Genomic DNA, 20,701 nt, shown 5'->3' on the forward strand with positions numbered 1-20,701 from the left:
TTCTGGTTGTTCACAGTATAACCACAAAGCCAGTGGCACACACAGTGTGGTTTTTAAATGGCGTCATCTCTTTTCAATGAACCAATTTCTATGCTAGTCAGAATAAATACAATTATTTTCAGTAACAATTCTCAGTCTGTGAAGTGACATAGCATACTTGTCACTGGTTGGAGAGTTTGCTCCAAGGGGTAACTCGGGTCTCGGGATTATCCCATCTCATGATATCCCCACCTCAGTGGGTGGCTTCTGTGGGGGCTGTGGGAGAGGCATAGAAAATCAGAGGGTGTCACGCTTGGTCCCGGAAGTACTGTGCTTTGAATTGCCTCCATCTCCATTCTGAGCATCAACCCAGCATCTCAAAGCTGAGTGTTTGCCAGGGACACGGGAAACTGCTTTCCTTTGAGTCCGAAAGGAAGTAAATTGAACCTTCATGTTTGTTTAATATTTAGATAAAATGCATACTTTACCTATGGGTTATTGGTGTGATTAAGATTTTACATTTTCTGCAGTATTTGTGGGAGGAGAACTCAATATGCACTATCAGGTACCCCTGTCTTCTGATTTCTTTTACAACCATAAGACTTGTTTCATCATCAAATGGTGACTTCCTCCATGGAGATCAGATCTGCCTTTCATTCTATTCTAGAAAAAAAAGATCTTCATTAAAGAAAACTGTAGATCAGTGCTTGCTTAGCACACATGAAGAGCCGGGTCCGTCCCCAGTACGACATAAAACCAGGTGTAGTGGCCCTGTGATCCCAGGGCTGGTGGCGTGGAGATAAGAAAATCAAGAATTCAAAGGCTTCCTTGGATAAATAGTGAGTTTGAGACCAGACCAGCTACATGAGATCCAGAGAGGGGGTGAGGAAGAGGAGAGAAAAACAGAGGGGGGGATAATTATGAAAAGAGAGCAAGGGGGCAGAAGGGGGGGAGTTTAAGATAAATTGGCTTCAAGTCAGTTTTTATCCACATAAATACCATGGCTTCTTTCTAGCCTGTTTCCCTCAAAGTGAAGTTTTTATATTAATTCTGAGATTAATTAAAGAAGTGGTATATTAATTATAGATGAATATTCAGCACCTGCCAAAAATGATTGTTTATAAGTTATTGCATGATCTGTGAAGAATTTCTTTGTCATAATATATTTTGGACAAAGACTGTGGAGAATAATTAGCTGGGCGGGGCAAAGGTGATGGCTGTGGGGAGCGAGGACACAGGGCAGTTAGTGCTCATCTCTGCTCATTCAGGATGAGCAGGAGCCAGTGGGCTGCCTGGCCACAGCCCCACAGCGGACACTCCCTACTGTGTGCTGCCTGGCCACAACTCCACAGCGGACACTCTCTATTGTGTGCTGACTGACCAGAGCCCCAGCAGTGGACACTCCCTACTGTGTGCTGACTGACCAGAGCCCCAGGAGCAGACACTCCCTACTGTGTGCTGACTGACCAGAGCCCCAGGAGCAGACACTCCCTACTGTGTGCTGACTGACCAGAGCCCCAGCAGCGGACACTGCTTACTGTGTGCTGACTGACCACAGCCCCAGGAGCAGACACTCCCTACTGTGTGCTGACTGACTGACCAGAGCCCCAGCAGCAGACACTCCCTACTGTGTGCTGACTGACCAGAGCCCCAGCAGCGGACACTGCTTACTGTGTGCTGACTGATCACAGCCCAACAGCAGACAATTCCTACTGTGTGCTGACTGACAACAGCCCCAGCAGCAGACACTCCCTACTGTGTGCTGACTGACAATAGCCCCAGCAGCAGACAATCCCTACTGTGTGCTGACTGACTACAGCCCCAGCAGCGGACACTCCCTACTGTGTGCTGACTGACCACAGTCCCACAACGGACACTCCCTACTGTGTACTGACTGACCGGCTGAGAATCAGGAACTCCGAGCCCAGACATCTTTGGAACACAGTAGGCAGGTCCTGGTTATTTTTATTGTTTGTTTTGTCTTTATAAAGACCAAAAGTAATAGACGATGACTCAAGCCATGTACCGGGTTGAGGAGAATACACGGTTTGTTATAGTTTCACAAGAGATTAATGATGGCAATTAACAATCTCACTACGGAGGTTCTAATATTAATATCTAACCCTCTCACTTTACCTAAGGAAACCATGAATTTTCTTAGCCAAGTCCAATTAAGGTGAGTGTCATTGCCTAACATAGATGATAGATAGATAGATAGATAGATAGATAGATAGATAGATAGATAGATAGATAGATGATAGATAGATAGATAGATAGATAGATGATAAATAGATAGGAGATAGATGATAGATAGATAGGTGATAGATAGATGATAAATAAATAGGTAGATAGATAGATAGGTGATAGATAGATAGATAGATGATAAATAGATAGGAGATAGATGATAGATAGATAAATAGATAGATAGATAGATAGATAGATAGATAGATAGATAGATAGATAGACAGACAGGTAATAGATAGATGATAAATAAATAGGTAGATAGATAGGTGATAGATAGATAGATAGATAGATAGATAGATAGATAGATAGATAGATAGATGATAGATGATAAATAAATAGGTAGATAGATAGATAGGTGATAGATAGATAGATAGATAGATAGATAGATAGATAGATAGATAGATAGATAGATGATAGATAGGAGATAGATAGATGATAGATAGATAGATAGATAGATAGATAGGTAGATAGATAGGTGATAGATAGATGATAAATAGATAGGTGATAGATAGATAGATGATAGATAGATAGATAGATAGATGATAGATAGATAGATGATAGATAGATAGGTGATAGATAGATAGATAGATAGATAGATAGATAGATAGATAGATAGATGATAGATAGATGATAAATAGATAGGTGATAGATAGATAGATAGGTAGATGATAGATAGATAGATAGATAGATAGATAGATAGATAGATAGATAGATGATAGATAGATAGATATGTGATAATAAATAGGTGATAGATAGATAAATAGATGATTGATAGATGGATAGATAGATAGATATGTGATAGATAGATAGATAGATAGATAGATAGATAGATAGATAGATAGATAGATAGATGAGTGTGTGTGTGTGTGTGTACATATCAGTGCAATCTACCTGGAGTCCAGAAGTGGGCATAATCTATGGAACTGGAGATGCAGGCAGCTGTGAGCCATTCATCAGGGGTGCTGGGAGCCAAGCCCTGGTCTTCTGCAACCGCTGTGCCGTCATTCCGGCCTGCCATTTCTCTTTCGTTCATAGTTATTCTGACTAGAGTGTGATACCTGATATCTTTTCTCAAGTGCCAATAAACACCTCCCCTCACTGTCCCCAAGGCTCTGCAGTGTGGTGGGTGGCTGCTATCCAGTGTCGGGACCTTATCTTCCCTGTCCATTTCCATTTGTCCAGAACTTACTAAGAATGAAGACTTCTGTTTGGGAAGTCGGGGTTCCCTGTCGCCTCCGCAAAGGGCTCCACTGAATGACTGCCTCTCCATCTTCTCTTGTGTCTATCACTGCTTCTGCCCAGGGCTGCTCCTCTAATCTCTGTGTCCACTGGGAGGACAGTCCATTTCAGAGCAGGCCTACCGTGAGCAGGGCTACTCCTCCCACAGACAAGCCGACGGATACGGTGTGGACATAGCACCTACCGTCTCAGTGTTTGTCTTGGGTGTGGGTGATGAGATGGCCGCCATACTTTCTGTTCAGCCCCCCATCCTAGCGCCTGAGCCTGAGTGTGTCTCCTAGTAGGTGCTCTGTGCACACACGTTGACTGATTGCTGACAGCGGAGCCTGTGTATTTCTTGCTGGAGAACTAGGGGATTACATGAATGGATTTTCAAATGTTTGTGCATCTTTGTGCACAGTACTTTTGCTCTGTTGTAGACCTCGGTCTATTTAGATCTATACATAAGACTCTCTGTATGTGTGTGTGCAAGTGCGTGTGTGTGTGTGTGTGTGTGTGTGTTCATGTCTATATGTTCCGGTGGGGGCAACTATACATATATGTGTTTATGAATGTCAGAGGTCAACATCACTATCCACACTACTGCTTTTTTTCTTTTATCGAAAATGAATTTTATCTCATGTAATATATCCTGATTACAATTTTGCCTCTCTACCCTTCCCAGTTTCTCCCCACTTTCCCTCCCATCCAGATCCACTCCTTTTCTGTCTCTCGTTAGAAAACAAACAGGCTTCTAAGGTATAGTAATAAAACATAACAAAATAAAATATAAAATAAAACAAAAACTATCATATTGGAGTTGGACAAGACAAACAAACAGAAGGGAAAGAGCCCAAGAGAAGGCACAAGAATCAGAGACCCACTCGTTCTCTCACACAGGAATCCCATAAGAACTCTAACAATACACACAGAGGACCTGGTGCGGGCCTGCACGGGTCTGCACCAGGTCCTCTGTGTGTATTGTTAGAGTTCCCATCTGCTGCCGGAGGAAGCTTCTATGTTGATGGCTGAGCAAGGCACTCACCTATGAGTCTAATGGATCTACGTTACTCTTTTATCCAGTTGAATCTTGAGTTCACCAGTTCAGCTAGGCTGGCTGGCCAGCAAACCACAGGAACCCTCCTGTCTGTCTCCCAGGTGCTGGGACTAGAGGTGCTCACCTCTGCACCCAGCTGTTTTTGTTTGTTTGGTTTTTTGTGGGGTTTTTTTCCAGATAGGGTTTCTCAGCAGGTATAGAGACAGTCCTGGAGCTCACTCTGCAGATCAGGCTGGCCTTGAACTCAGAGATCCACCTGCCTCGGCCTCCCGAGCACTAGGATTAAAGGCGTGCGCCACCACCCAGTATTGCACCGGTTTTTATTTGGGTGTTGGGGACTGAACTGAGTTCCTTACTCTTCTATGGCGAGGACTTTACCGTCGAAGCTGTGACCCCATGCCCTGCCATGAAGAGTTTAAGTCTTCATCCTATCTCAGTCCCTAACTGCTAATTCCATAGAAGAAGGAGCCCACCCCCTTTCTCCACACACCCCCAAACCAGTTCAGGACCATGCCAAGCACAACTGGACTTCAGTAAGAGAAGGAGGATGATTGGTCAATCCAACGAATGTGTGAATTCTGGATCCATGAAACCATACTTAGGTGTTTCGGAGCCGGTAGGGACAACAGAGGCTGTTGGCTATCCCAAGACACAACAGATGGTTAACCAATGTGTGTCTGAGGCCGTGGACTGTGCCCTAAGTGAGGGAGGTTGTTCTTACTGTGAGTCCCAGTCAGAGCTAAACCAAGATAGACAGCAGGCTCGTGTCCAGGAAGAGTCCAGTCTATGGCTATGAGACAGACTAGAGATGACAGACTGACCTCTCCAATATGAGCCACTTAGATCAGGGGAGTACATTCAACTTAGGGACGACTGGAGGATGATCATAGCTGAGTAACTTATAAAAGGAAAGTCTTTGAAAGCAGGCTCCGGAGAGCTCCCCAAACTTGTACGATGACCTGATGCTTGTACCACAAGCGTGGTTTATAGTCAGGACTTCAGTTAGAAGGTGCCGAGAAGAGCAACCAGGACCTGAGACAGTGTCTGCTTTTCCACAGCTGCGGGTCTTCAAGCTGGCCAAGTCCTGGCCCACCCTGAACATGCTCATCAAGATCATCGGCAACTCGGTGGGGGCGCTGGGCAACCTGACCTTCATCCTGGCCATCATCGTCTTCATCTTTGCCCTGGTGGGAAAGCAGCTTCTCGGGGAGTACTACGGGTGCCGCAAGGACGGCGTCGCTCTGTGGAAGGACGAGAAGCTTCGCTGGCACATGTGTGACTTCTTCCATTCCTTCCTCGTCATCTTCCGGATCCTGTGCGGGGAGTGGATTGAGAACATGTGGGTCTGCATGGAAGTCGGCGAGAAATCCATCTGCCTCATCCTGTTCTTGACTGTGATGGTGCTGGGCAACCTGGTGGTGAGTAGGGACCCCACAAAGGCTGAGTGACACCCCAACAGTGTTGGGGAGGCAGAGATGGGTGGATCCCTGGGACTTGCTGACCAGCCTGCCTCACCTACTTAGTGGGTTATTATTTATTTTGCAAGTGGAAGACTCTGACACAAAAACAAGGTATATTCCTTCTAAGGAATGGCCGCCGGAGTTTTCCTCAGACATCCACAGGCACACCCCCACACATACAGACATACAGACACTCTGGAATGATTGGAGGGCCTTCAGACTCATCAGGGTCATGTAGGACACACACTGGGACGTGTGCTTTCAGGGGACAACCTGGCTTTCCAGGAACAAGCCTGGAGACGAGGAGGAAAACCTCCCTCCAGCATTTTCCAGCTGAGTGACTCGGGACGGAAGAGTGGCTTTCTTAGGCCCTAATTTGCTTTAAAACAAGAAAGCAATGCTTATTCACGGGTGGACAGGCAGAATTAAATTACAGGGGGTGAAAGACATGGCTTTTCATCATGGAAAGGAAGTTTTTCCCTGGTCTGCAGTGCTCAAAGGAGCGTAAAGGGCTCTCCGCTTGGGTCTGAATGGTCACACTGTTTGAATCTGCTCTCAAGTTTAGGGGATGTCCCTCGGGAGAACCAATTAGTCCCAGCCCTCCTTCTCCACCCCATCTCCACCCCCTCTACCTGTGAGTGAGTGTCTGTGCACAGCCTCGGGCTCTGGGAGGGAGGCATGGTCTAAGAGCGGAACCTTGTACTCTAGAAGTCAGTCAATTTGCCTCTGTCTTAAAGACTTGAGAAGGCTCAGCTGAGAGGATAAACACACGTTCACACTTGTCTGTTTCCCACCCTGCTCCCTGGGGACACACATGCCTTCTGCTAGTTCTTCGTGGCAGACCACCTAACGCACCACCCTCTGGTTGCTTCTTTGCCATCAGCAGCACGGCCCCCTACTGTGGCGAGGAATCCTTGTCCTCACAAGGCAGGGTTCCCAAGACATTGCCAAACTCTCCTCATGGTACCCAGGGCATGCATTCTGTGAAGACATGAGTCTTCCAGGTGAGCAGGGACAGCCCAGGGCAGAGGAGGCCTTAGTGATCAAGACTCTGCCAGTGAGGTGCTGGAGAGCCTCTGTGGTGGCCCGTATTGATTGTGACTTGGTAGGAGCCACCTAGGACACACCTCTAGGTGTGCCCATGCAGGCATTTCCAGAGAGGTTTGACTGAGGAGGGAAGAGCCACCTGAATGCGGTGACACTATCTTCCATGCTAGCCAGCAACACTGAATAGGAGTAAGACCAAGGACCAGAATCCGTCTCTCTCTTTCTCAGCTTCCAATGCAAAGTGATGGATGTGCCTCCCCTTCCCTTAGGTGCTCAACCTTTTCATCGCCTTGCTGCTGAACTCCTTCAGTGCTGACAATCTCACAGCCCCGGAGGATGATGGGGAGGTCAACAACTTGCAGGTAGCATTGGCCAGGATTCAGGCATTTGGCCATCGGTCCAGTCAGGCCATTTCCAGTTACTTCAGGAGCCACTGCCGGCTCCTCTGGCCAAAGGTGGAGCCCCAGCTCGGGGTAAAACCCTCCCTCCCCAACTCCAAAGCTGAGAACCACATTGCTGCTGATGCCGTCAACAATGTAGTGGGGAGCCCAGCAAAGCCAGCTCTCAACGGCCCCAAGGAAGACCACAGGGACTTCATCACCGATGCTAATGTATGGGTCTCAGTCCCCATTGCAGAGGGAGAATCTGATCTCGAGGAGCTCGAGGAAGACATTGAACAGAATTCTCAGAGCTCTTGGAAGGAAGAGAGCCCCAAAGGAGAGGTAAGTGTTCCTCAGTGGGCAGACAGCCACAGGAAGTGGGCAGAGCCTTAGCAGAGAGTGACCCTAGGCAGAAGAGAAATGTTAGTGACTGTTAGTCACTTTTCCCATCACTGTGACAACATATCTGATAGAAGCAGCTTAAAGGGAGAAGAAGAACTCATTTTGTCGCCTGGTCTGAAGGTCTGCTCCATCATGGATGGATGACATAGTCACATTGGGTCACAGCTGGGGAACAGAGATGAAGGCTGGTGTCTCTTCTTTATTCAGCCCAGGACCCCAGTCTGCAGGGATACTGCCCACATTCAGGGTAGGGCTTCCCTTCTCAAAGACACACCTATAGGTGTGTTCCCATGGTGATTCGAAATCCAGCCAAGTAAACAAGGAAGATTAACCCTCTGAGAGGCTCTCCAACATCAGGGTGGCAGTATGCTGAGCTCCTGGCAACCCAGGCTTAGGCAACCTGGCCAAACAGAAACTGAAACCATGCCCTGCATTCCAGAGGAGGCACTACTTCACCTCAGCGAGGAGAAAGCTTCAGCATCCTTAGAAAGACAAATGGGGGCAGGGGCAGGTGAGCCCAGACCGCTCCAAGGCGCTTGCCATTACAAGTCTTTCACGTATGCTGCCCTCGCTCCAGCAACCTGGGCTCTTCCATGAGTGGCTAAGGGTATGCCGCAGAACCAGGTGTCATCAGAACACAGGCTCAGCTCAGCTCCTCCTCCTGGCTGTTCTGACACCTTTACAGAGTTCTTCCAGACAAGAGATGTCGGGAGGAAATGTTCAGAACCAAAGACTTTAAGGCACCCTGACGCCTCTGATAATGCACGGGGTCCTAGTGCCATAAGCTGGTACCTCAGTGACCCGGGGCATCCATTGTGTTCCACGAGGGGTACAGGGGGCCCCCGAGCATCCCCAGGGACACACAGCGCTGCTGGCCAGGCCACTAGAGCTATGCCTGGTGTCCACAGCTCTCCCATCGCCTTCCTCCCCCGCAGTTGTCATCTATACCCAGCAGCTGCTGCTATCAACTATCATTTTCTAGATTCCTTTGTCTGAGTGACAGCCGAGGCCACAGTGTCACCTCCCGGGAGTGAGGGACATGAACTCTCTGATGGTTGTCTGCCACTCAAGCGCATGTTCAGTTAGTTTGGAGTCCTTGGGGTGAGCGTGCTCAGATGACCTTAGTTCGTGACCAGCTTGACTTCTGGCAAGGTACTGAGGGCCGTGGCTGTTATTGTGGAACCAAATCTCCTACAATGTACTTAAAAAAGTATGAATATATTTAGTGATCAAAAGAACGAAATGAAGTGAACTCACCTTCTTGATTTTACAGAAGGAACAAAAAAGATCAGAAAAATTGGCTATATTTCCTAAGGTCATACAGATGCAGATGGAGCCAGGAGTTACATACACCCTCATGCTTACTTCACACACATGTACACATGCGTGTGAGGTGCTTGTGTGAGGGCCTCAGCTCTGGAGGCCTGTCAGCTGCCAAAGCTCTTCAGATTCGGAAATGAGCAATGGAAATTAACTCAGTTACCCAGATGGACCCTCTCTCGCCAGCAGGCACAGCTGCCGGAAGCACAAAGGCACGAAGGCCTTGAAGTGCCTAAGAGCCCAGGCTCTGGGATGTCCTCGGAGGACCTGGCTCCGTACCTGGGTGACAGATGGAAGGGTGACAGCACCCCTCAGGTCCCTGCTGAGGTAGGTATGTGCGCTCCCTGGAGAGGCTCGACAGAATGGATACTCTTGGAGGATGGGGGCAGGACCAGAGGTGCATCCCAACCACAGGGCCTCCTCCTCCAGACTCTGGTTAATCACACGTGATGCTATGCAGCTGAACCTCACCCCAGCTGTAAGGATGGGACGAGAGAGTGTGGCTCCCCACCAAGGCTGCGGGACCCAGGGCCAGCTCCTGCCCCCTAAACCTCTGCATTTTCATTCTATAGAACTGCATGGCAGTGCCTATTTGGTAAGGTTATTTGGAAGCTTAAATGAGATACTGCTCATCAAATGTTCAGTTCTTGTCTGAAATGGAGTAAGTGCCCAGAAAATGACAGCCAAGAGAAAGAAAGGAACAAAGGCAGCGAACAAAGAGAGTCAAGTAATCTTTCGGAGACAACAGCCAGAGTCGAGGTGTTTCCTGGGCGAGAGAGTCTTCCTGGGGGGCGCTCCCTCTTTCCTTTGTCCGCATCATTCTCTCTAGCCTGAAACAGCCTGGGGTGGAGGGAGGCTGTCTCCAGGTGCGTGGTAAGCTGACAGCCTCACAGAAACCAAGCAGGGAGGACACTCAGCCGTGGGATGCGGGAGGAGGTAAAAATAAACCATGGAGTCACCTACAAAGCCTGGGGGAAAGGCTTGTGGAGAGAGCTACCTGTGAAGAGGCGGTGTCTCGGGCAAGGAAGATGGTTTAGCTGGTACCGCACTTGGTGGGCATGCAGAGAACCTGACTCTGTATCCGCAGCCCCCAGGTAAAGAGCTGGGCACGCTAGTCCACTCCTATAATCTCAGTGTTGTGCAGGGGGAGGGGCAGGAGGATCCCTGGTGTTTGGTGGTCCTCCAGTCTAGGCAAGTCAGCGAACTCCACGTTCAGTGGGAGATCCTGCCTAGAAAGAAGGAAGGAGCGGCTGAGGAAGATGGCTGACTTGAGCCTCGGGCTTTCCAGCAAGCACGCATGTCAATGCTCATGCGCCTCCACACACGGTCACACACACACACAAGCACCAGAACTTTAGAGTTTTCACTGCCACTGTAGGGAACTCAAGACTTTAACTTCACACCTCACCCCCAAGTGCAGCTGTGTGACAGCCACTGGACCGGGCCAAGATAAGGCAAACACAATTCACCCCCACACACACTTATCGAGCCCTTCGGCGTGAGGAATGTCAGCGACTGGCTTTGAGCCCAGGCAAGGCTGACCACAGCAGACTAAGATAAGAAGGGCATGGGCTGCGATGGGGTTTGGGGGCCCTGGACACAAGCCGTTTAGTCCCTGGTGGCTGAGGGTTGTCACATTCTGCCTGTGGGTATCATGCCCTTTCTAAATTGATCTATGGACCACCTGGCTAGCTTTCCCTCCTCTGTGCTTTTGCACATAACTTCTGGGTGTATGTTTGAATTCTGTTTTTGTTTTCTTGGCCATAACCCTGGCCAGGCAGGGAGGGGCTATCGGTGACAGATGGGGACCCACCCTCCCATTTGGCTCCATTAGCCAAGTGATCAGGTTCACTAACACGAGAGCTGCTCTGCCTCCTAATTGAATTCGTCTGGAGACATTACAGGCCAGTGCCGCTGGGAGGACAGCAGGGCCCCACAACACAGCTCCCCGATTAAATATTCAAGTGCATTGAAAGCTGAGCATCTTTATGGGTGTAATTACAGCGTCTCGGGCCATTGCCAGCTCTCCATCAGGCCCCAGCTAAGCCACAGGGCTCCGCACGGAGCATCCGTGTCCTGGCCTTTCTGCCGAGTCCCAAGCCAAGGCAGTTGACAGCAGAGCCTGGGCCCTGAGGGGGCTAACCTTGCCAGGGACAGGTGTCCAGGTTCCTCAAAGAGCCACCTTCACTGCCCTGAGCCTCTGCCCCACAGGGAGAGGACGACACAAGCTCTTCTGAGGGCAGCACAGTGGACTGCCCGGATCCAGAGGAAATCCTCAGGAAGATCCCTGAGCTGGCAGACGAGCTGGATCAGCCAGATGACTGCTTCACAGAAGGTATAAGGAGCATGGACCTCTGTTCGCGTTGATCAGGTTTAGAGTCCCGCCCCAGCTCTCACCTCAGCGCCTGTGTGAGCAGAACCATGAACCAGCATCCAGGGGAACCAAACAAACAGGCTCGCTCTAGGCCTGAGTCACCTGTGCCAGACACAAGTACTGTCTATGCCGCAAAGACAGACTCGGTGTACCGTCTGCCCTCCTCCCCCTTGGGTACACCTTGTGTACCAGCTCTCTTGAGTTTGAAAGGGTATCACTCTGAACTGGTTGGAGATGTGAAGAACCACAGGAGGGAGGGCCAAGGGGTGTCTGCTCTGTTACATCTTCGGTGTCGTTCTGAAAAGTGGGGCCTGTGCTGATTCACTTTCCCCCTTGGCATTTACAAAAGCGAGGCACACTACAGTCTCCATAGACACTCACATGACAGACGAATACACAAATACTTCCTATCACGAAGGTAGTTGTGGCCTTGGTAACTTTAAATAAGTAGGAATTATGGGGAACCACGTTTCATTGAGTCCCTGCTTCCATTTGAACTGGGTTAAGCTGGACCCAGACCCTGCCCCAGACATGTGGCTCTCCAGGTCCAGCACTGGTAAGGCTGTAGCCTCCCAGGTACCATCAGATTCAGGACTCACTGTTTGTCAGTCTTCGAAGGGTTGTGTGGTCACGAGGATGGGGACCACCAGGTTCATTTATAAAAAGGAAGAAGCCTTGGGAAAGCATCTGAATGGTAAGGCCAGCATGGGAGGAGCACCTAATGAGCTAGACTGAAAGGGGAGGGACCACTCCAGGAAAGGAGTCTTCCCCGATGGAGCGTAACGGGCTTTCCCAGCAGGCCAGAACGCTGTCATCCTGCTGGACAATCCCTCACGATATAGTCCAGCTCCCCTCCAGTACTATGATCACACACCATGACTAAAAGCAACTGAGGGAAGGAAAGGATTTATTTATCTTCTAAGTCACCGTCACCCTTGAGAGAAGTCAGAGCAGGGAACTCAAGCAGGAACGTGAAGCATGCTGTGTGTGCTTGCCCACAGGTTCACTCTTAGCTAGCTTTCTTACAGAGTCCAGGACCGGCTGCCTAGGGGATGGTATGCCCACAGTGGGCGAAGCCCTCCAACATCAATTAGCAGTCACGACAATACAGACATACCCATAGGGCAACTGATGTGTTGAATTGACAGTTGGAGCTAACTAGGACCCTGTCCACCACCTCTCCCTCCAGGCTGCACTCGCCACTGCCCCTGCTGCAAAGTGAATACCAGTAAGTTTCCGTGGGCCACGGGCTGGCAGTTGAGGAAGACCTGCTACCGCATCGTGGAGCACAGCTGGTTCGAGAGTTTCATCATCTTCATGATCCTGCTCAGCAGTGGAGCGCTGGTAAGGGAAACCGGGGTCCCCGGGCTCAATGGCCTCCAGCTGGGCGCTGGTAAGGGAAACCAGGGTCCCCGGGCTCAGTGGCCTCCAGCTGGGCGCTGGTAAGGGAAACCGGACACCAGTGTAGTGGCCTCCAGCTGGGTTGGGCTTTCATCTAAAGCCTTAGAGCTGCCTCGGTGGGGCTGCCCCCAAGACTTGAGCAGAAAATCCCCAGGCCACAGATGGTGGGAAAGCTTTCCCCAGTACACCACATGGGAGGTATTCAGTATGCCCCTCCCATAGCATTCTAAACCTAGATACAAGCTTTTCCAGCAATGATTGCATGCCTCCCACTTTATAGATGGAAAACTAAGACTCAGATATTTGGAGGACTCTCCCACTGTCACCAGCTAGAAAGCAGCAGTACCTAACTTTACCCATAAAGGATCCCCAAACCCTTAGCTTTCTACCCCCTGGTCTTCCAAACACTGGCTTTTTCGGAAGACCAAGTTCATCTTCCCCTTCTTAGCAAACCACGTGCCCGCTGATTCTTCGGTCTCATGGTCTTCTCAGGCATCATTTTCTCTAGTCCAGTCGTCTGGAGAGTGTGTGGAAACACGGGTCCAGTTGGAGGCGAGATGACAGAACCCGAGAGCTTGCATTTCCGACAAGCTGCAGGCTGATACAGACATGGGCAGCTGACAGCCATTGAACAGCAGGGTTTTAGGGAATAGAAACTTGTGGGGCTCTGAAATACTCCAGAGGCTGCTGGCCAAATGCTGGACACTGAAAACAAGGGAAAGTGCCCAGTCTAATTAAGCCAAGTGGACACAGGCATTGGAAGGGACTTACTGTTCCCATTTAGCCAATACTTTGACACACGAAAATGCTGGTGTCAGAGACTCAGATGGGGTCCAAGCTAATCTGCCTTCCTCAGCACTCACAGCTTCTGTCTTCCCATGGGCCTGCCCCAAAAGGTGCCCTTCTTTGTTCTCTGTACCCTGCTGCTGCTCCCTTCTCTCTTCTTCTCTCTCTCTACAGTCTAGTGCCAACCTCCCCATTCCCAGGGGAGCACTCAAATCCTGAAGCAGCCATTCTGCCTCAGTCCCACCCCCAGCAGCTTCCCTCACTCCCTATCTCCTTTCCTATGGGACCAAACAGACACCAAATTTAGTCTTCTTTATGCTTTTGCTTTGAGTGCTTAAAAAAAAAAGCAACATGGATTTTCATCTGACAAAGTGAAGTGAGAAAAAGGAACTTGGAAATTATAGAAAAAGATAAAGGAAAAATCCACCATTTTCCTGTCACTCAAAGAGAAACTCACTTTGAAAACACTTTGGTGTGGCTCTTCCCAGCTTTCTTATACACAGAATATATAAATATTCTAAAAAATAAATGTATGTATGTGTTCTATGGTTTCTCAAGAAATTTCCTCAGGAAATATGCTCATACAAACTCATTTAACAGCCACAACATACTTCATTATAGGAACGTGTCCCTCATTTATTCAGTCGGTGCCTACATTCACACCTCACATGGGACACACATCTTCCTTGTTGGAAATTTTAAATGAAAATCAGAAATAATGAATAACTGTCAGAAATACTGAGTGGTTTCAGAGCTGTGGAATAATCGCTGGAGATGTTGAATGGCTATCAGAGTTATTGAATGGCGGTTGGAGATTTTGAATGACTATTACAGATGTTGAATGATGATCAGAGGTATTTAATGATTGCTAAGAATATTGAATACTAGACAGAGCTATTGAGTAATGGTTGGAGACACCGACTGTTGGCGATTTTTGAATGCCTACCTGGCTTAGGTTTGGTCTGAGATCTGGAGGTTGGAGCCATGTCTCTTGATCCAGCAGTTTGTTGGGGCTTACTTGTGGATGAAGCAGAGGAGGACAGCAGGGTGTCAGGGAAAGCAGCTGAGAGATGATGTCCAGCCTCAGCTGATTGCACAGGAGCCCTCACTACCGGGGGCACCATAGAGTTGCCCCACATGGAGGCAAACAGGGACCAATGCCAATGGCTAGAACTGTCCCAGAGGTGGGGATCTAACCTAGGAAGCACTTCCCAAAATGGACTCAGTTTGATCCATGCCATAGAACTGCTACCGGCAGCTGGGTGTTGACGCCTCATGCAGAGAACCATGTGGACACTGACAGCACCCAGCGTCGTTAGCGTGTCTTTAAAGCTAGGTTGACTCACTACCTGACAGCCTTTGGGCTCCCAAATATGGGCTGTTGTTTCACTCCTGTCAGTCATTCCTGAGAGTGAATCCCCAGCAGACACCAACACTGGGGGCCATCTTTATCTCTGGTGGAAGGAAAAGTTGGCACCTCTTTTTAACTTGAATTTCCTTGATTACCTGTGAGATGGAACACTCATTTTCAGAAGTTTCTTGCTGATTCTTTCCTTTCTCGTGGACTGCCTGTGGTCATCCTTCTGTGCTTTTATTTTTAAAAATAAGTCACTGCGAATATCCCTTTGGTTTGCTTCCAAAAATCTAACCAAAGGTTCCTTTTCTCACTTCTACCCAACAGCCCTGCGGGGCACCAGGACTGCGTGTCCCTGTGTGCTGCGACGTGTTAGTTCCTATTCCACAGTGCATCCTCCACGGTCCACTTAATCCTCAGAGCAAAGAAAAGAAACTTGGCCTCGAGGACTACTAAGGCTATTCCCCAGAGGCCATGGGTAGGGCTGGCTGGTCCTTGCGGTGGGTCAGGACCCCACTGCTATGGGCCATTCTTCTCTCTTCCCTGCAGGCCTTTGAGGATAACTACCTGGAACAAAAGCCCCGAGTGAAGGCTATGCTGGAGTACACCGACAGAGTGTTCACCTTCATCTTTGTGTTGGAGATGCTGCTCAAGTGGGTAGCTTATGGCTTCAAAAGATATTTCACCAATGCCTGGTGCTGGCTGGACTTCCTCATTGTGAATGTGAGTGGCTCTAGGCACTCCGTGGGGGTGGAGCTGGGGATCTCACCATGCACGGGTGCCGTAGCTGGTACAGATGTGGCTCTGACAATGGTCTCTATGGGGCTGCTTTGAGCACTGAGTTAGAAGTCAGGATAACTTTGCATGTCAGTGAATGGTGAGCCCTGACCGGGAAGCTCACAGTTTGTACACTGTTGTGACCTCAGGTGAAGCTGCAGGCCTGGAGACTCTGTCAGGTTAACTGCTGCAGCCTTCTGCCTTCATATCTAAAGCAAGATGGCACAGGCACCCAGGCTGCCCTGAATTCTCACCCCTTGCCGGGGCTCTGGACCTCAGGGCCCTGTGGTCTACAAAAAGAAGCTGCCTGCTAACTGCATGGTCTCCAGTCCCGGCTGTGCTGTAGATCCCATGGAGCTTTAAAAACACCCTGGGCAAGCAGGACACTGGGAGGGTCTGGTCTTCTTGTCTGAGGCAAGCTCCAGGCAGTAATTTGTAGATGGTTCCAGTCATTGCCCAGGTGCAGCTGTGGTTGTGAACCTCTGTGCAGAGAGCACCGGCTCCTCTCTGACACCAAAAGCAGTGGCAGGGTCTGCTGGAGCTTATACATGGGGACTCTGCTAAGCTCACTGCTAACCCCTGCGTCAGCCGATCGGCCATGTGCCCCCCACACATTCTGCCATCACTCCACGTCTTAACTACTCCACTGCCCTGCCCCCTGTGAAAATCTCCTTGGCTTTTCAAGATGGCAGCCTGTGTTTCTTGCTCGCTGATGTCTAGATGGGGGTTTTTGTGAGCAGGGCAAGCCCTTTTGTCTCTGTCTCCCTCTACCCGCAGCCACCTGCACCAGGGTCATGCACACCAGAGATGTCAGGAAACATGTCTGTGTCTGCTATGTGCCTCTTGAAGCTACCTGGGGTCCAGTGCAGAATATTCTGTCTAGCCTTGTTGATGGAGCGGCGGGGCTGCATCCCACCACCCGGCTAGCTTTACACCTGAAATAATTACATGGAAACTGTATTCTTTTAAACACTGCCTGGCCCATTAGTTCCAGCCTCTTATTGGCTAGCTCTTACATATTGATCTAACCCATTTCTAATAATCTGTGTAGCCCACGAGGTGGCTTACCAGGGAAGATCTTAACCTGCGTCTGTCTGGAGTGGGAGAATCATGGCAACTGCCTGACACAGCTTTTTTCTCCCAGCGTTCTGTTCTGTCTACTCTGCCTACCTAATTTTCTGTCCTATCAAAGGCCAAGCAGTTTCTTTATTAATTAACCAATGAAAGCAACAGATAGAAAGATGACCCTCCTCCATCATAGCCTAAGTTGGCAATATCTCCACAATGGGCCTGCATGTAACTCCCTGCTTTCCTGATACCAGTGTGCCAGTGGTAGCAGGTCACTGTGCCATAGGGACTCTGAGAAGCCTGGAATCTGAGTCCCAAGTGACAGTCCTCTGCATGTCAAGAAATTATTCACAAATAAGAAGACAATGCTTTCTTCTGTCTCGCACTCTGCCAAGAGCTCTTGCTTGTGTAGACTTCATTGTTTTCCAGCCCTCATCTCCGTAAGAAGCCTCTTCTTAAACTGGGTGTGGTGGTGCATGCGTTCAATCCCAGCACTCAGGAGGCAGAGGCAGGTGGAACTATGTAGGTTCTAGGCCAGCCTGGTCTGCAGAGTGAGTTCCAGGACAGCCAACGCTACACAGAGAAACCCTGTCCTGAAAAGAAGAAAAGGGAGAAGGAAGAGGGGACTCTTCTTTATTGTGGCTGTCTGTCCTTCCTTCCATGTGTCCGTCTTCCCATCTATTCTACTATTTACTTCTTCGTCCTTCCTTCCTTCCTTCCTACCTTCCTTCCTTCTTTCCTTTCTTTCTTCCGTCCTCCCAAGAGTCTTCTCTCTGCCCTTTTCCTTCCAGCTATCCCTTTCCACTCACCTTTTCCTCTTCCCTTCATCCTTGCCTTCCTCTGTCCACTCACCAATTGGTGTTTAACCCCTGTATGTCTCTTCTAAACAAATATCCAGGCATTTACCCTTCTGTCCAAAGACTCATTCACCATCTCTCCAGGCATGCGTCCTTTTATCCATGTGGTCTACCATCTTTCCAGACTTCCTTTGCCAACCTCTGATTGTCAGTTTTAAATGCCCCCCACCGAGGACCACCTGGAAAGAGCCTTCACTGAGGGATTATCTACAGCTAGCTGGCCTGTAGGCATGTCCGTGGAGATGGCCTTTATTGCTAGCTGGGGTTGGAAGGCCCACCGGGAATGTCTGCTGCGCCCATTTGTGGGCTGATCCCTGAGCTGTACAACAGGGAAGACAGCTGGGTAGGAGCAGCGAGAAGACAAGCAGCAGTTCTTCATTGTTCTCTGCTCTGCTTGCGGATGGGATGTGACGGCTGCTGGAGTTCTGCCTTGAGTTCCTCAATGATGGGCTGTGGCTTGGAGCACGAGCCAAGCAAACCCTTCTTCGCCTTGGCTGCCTGGGATGCTTCATCTCAGCCACAGAAGGAAAGCAGAGCACAATCTACCCCCCCCCGCCATGTTCCCCCTACTGTCCATTCATCCCCTTCTCTTCCAGCTATCCACCTAACCAAACTTTCAGCCATTCACTAATGTCTTCCACTCATCTATGGCTCTCCATCTATCATGCATCTGTCCATCATTTTACTTAGCCGCTCGTTCTTTCATCTATCCATCCTTTCCCTTCATCCACACTTTTTCCCTTCTCTGACCCTGGCGCTCAACTGTCTATCCTACCAATCTTTGTGGCCTTTGATCCTTTCTTCCTCCCATCTTTTCATCCATGCCGACATGATTCTTTCTTTTCTTGCACCTATCAAATATTTATTTGCAAAATCTTTTAAATGCAAAGTTGCTACATGGAATGCTCTGGGAAACATGGAAGCAAGAAATAGACAGTCGGCAAGGCACAGTGTTATATGCCTGGGATCCCAGCACCGGAGAGGCTGGCAGAGGAATACTGGGAGTCTGAGGCCAGCCTGGCTACATAGTAAGACCTGTCCCCAAAAAGGAAAGGGGATAGAATGGATGGGAAGGGGAGGAAGAATGAGTGATTTGGAGGATAAAGAAATGAAGGGAAGGAGGATACAGAGATGGGGGGAGTGGAAGATGGATAGGAAAAGAGGGGAGAGGAGGAAGGGAGGAGGGGAGGGGAAAGGAAGAGTAAAGAAAGTAAGGGAGGGGTGGGAGGAGAGAGAGATCTCCTCTAGGAGTTTACGCTTTAATCTTCCTAGACGGACATACTCAGAGAAGCAAATGTATCCAAAGGGTGGGTGTGGTGGACACTGCTGAGGACAGTCACCACTGAGGTGAAACAGAAGCACTCGGTGAGCAGAGTGTCTCGGAAAGCTTCCTGTAGGAACACAAGTGAGAGCGGAGAGGTGCCAGAGGAAGGCCATTCCGAGTTGAAAGCACGGCCACAGGTTCAACACGGAGAACCATTCGACCTGAGCAGGATGTGGCTAGAGAGACAGGCTGTGGTCACATGACCCAGACTGCTGAGGTCCTAGAGAAGAGTGGAAGTGGGAGGGAACCAGGGTCTTAGCCGGAATTACCATAGAGTGTGGAGGAGACAGGCGCAGTATTAGTCCTGACGGTAAGCTGTGGAGCTGGTGTTCTGAGCGATACAAGAGGTGGGCGTGGCCAGGGTTGTCTGCTCCGTCTGTAAAGTTTGAACAAGAAACAGCTTTTCCTGAAAGATGTGCAAAAGACTGCCATAAAGCTGGCCCTGAGCCATGCTGTCCTCAGCCAGGCAGGCAGCTGGGGGCCCGATGGTGTCTGGAGCCTTGTGTTAATGCAAGAAGGAAGTCCTTTCTATCCCGTTTTTTGTGGTCGCTGTTGGCCTGGTAGAATAGGCCACCCATTCAGAGGATGGGTGTTGTTTCAGACACAGGGACCTACGTGTCAACTCCTTGCTTTCTAGAGTCCTGGTACAGGCGCCAGGGTAAGTAATCTAAGCCCTAATTCAGCACCATCCAGGGTGTTGTGGGTCTGGCTCTCAGTCCCATAAAGCTAAGCTTGTCCCCAGAATGTTTCCCCCTAGTATCTTGAGAGTTGCTGCAAGAAGTGGCTGTTTTTCATGACAGCCTGTGTCCTTTGATGTCCTTTGGATAGCATCTAAAGAGAACCGGCGGAGCAACAGGGACTCACTGCTCAGCTGGACCTCAGATGTCTCTTGAAGCTAGAGCTCAGACAACTGCCCAGCTACGAGAACTAGCTGACTTGGGGTCGGACCCCCTCCTTTCCACTTGAATCTTGTATTTTAAAAGGGGCAAAAGTGTCTTAATCCATCAGGCCACAAAGCCAGGAATCAAGAGGAACCTAAACAGATACACACAAGCAGGATTCTTCCCAACCCAATTTTCTAAGCAGATACAATCAAGACTAATTTTTAGATCCCTCAAAATGAGCATATTAGTTACCTTTCTGTTGCTGTGAAGAAAGGGTTTGTTTTGGTTTATGGTTCCAGAGGGAACCATGACAACAGGCAGAGAAAGCACGGCAGCAGGAGCTAGATGGTCACACTCTCACCCTCACACAAGAAGCAGAGAGAGAGAGAAGCAGGGTGGGGAGAAGAAGTAGGACAAGGATATAAGACTTCAAAGCCAGTCCCCAGTGACCCCAGCAATGCAGTTCCTCCAACAAGGCTCCACCTCTTATAGGGTCCATCACCTGCTCAAACAACATCACCAGCTAGGGGCCAAGTGTTCAAACACATGAACTTGTGGGGGACATTTCTCATTTAAACCACCACAATCAGCTTTAATCATAGGTCAATGAAGGGGCATCAGCTCCCCAAATCTCTGAAAGTCAATCAAAATATCAAGGTTCTTGGGGCCCAGCTAGCACCGTTGGAGGAAAAATGAAGTTTGACCACATGTTTCTGGGGATAGCAATGAGTGAGAATATGTTTTCTTGCTGTGGTGGTTTGGGAAAAAA

General features: G+C 49.3%; 1 protein-coding gene across 3 annotated transcripts in view; it reads left to right on the forward strand.

Moving 5' to 3' along the window:
* Nucleotides 1–20,701, forward strand: part of Scn10a (sodium voltage-gated channel alpha subunit 10) — a 96,657-nt gene that overhangs the window by 61,204 nt on the left and 14,752 nt on the right. For 2 of the 3 annotated variants that reach the window (XM_075964159.1, XM_075964160.1), the window contains exons 15-20: nucleotides 5,557–5,916; nucleotides 7,275–7,727; nucleotides 9,294–9,434; nucleotides 11,319–11,442; nucleotides 12,671–12,825; nucleotides 15,572–15,745. In XM_075964159.1, the coding sequence (XP_075820274.1) occupies nucleotides 5,557–5,916; nucleotides 7,275–7,727; nucleotides 9,294–9,434; nucleotides 11,319–11,442; nucleotides 12,671–12,825; nucleotides 15,572–15,745 (1,407 nt within the window). The remainder of the gene's footprint in view (nucleotides 1–5,556; nucleotides 5,917–7,274; nucleotides 7,728–9,293; nucleotides 9,435–11,318; nucleotides 11,443–12,670; nucleotides 12,826–15,571; nucleotides 15,746–20,701) is intronic. The other variant, XM_075964161.1, reaches the window with a different exon arrangement.

The sequence above is a fragment of the Microtus pennsylvanicus genome, chromosome 3, assembly GCF_037038515.1.
Source record: "Microtus pennsylvanicus isolate mMicPen1 chromosome 3, mMicPen1.hap1, whole genome shotgun sequence".
Taxonomy (NCBI): Eukaryota; Metazoa; Chordata; class Mammalia; order Rodentia; family Cricetidae; genus Microtus; species Microtus pennsylvanicus.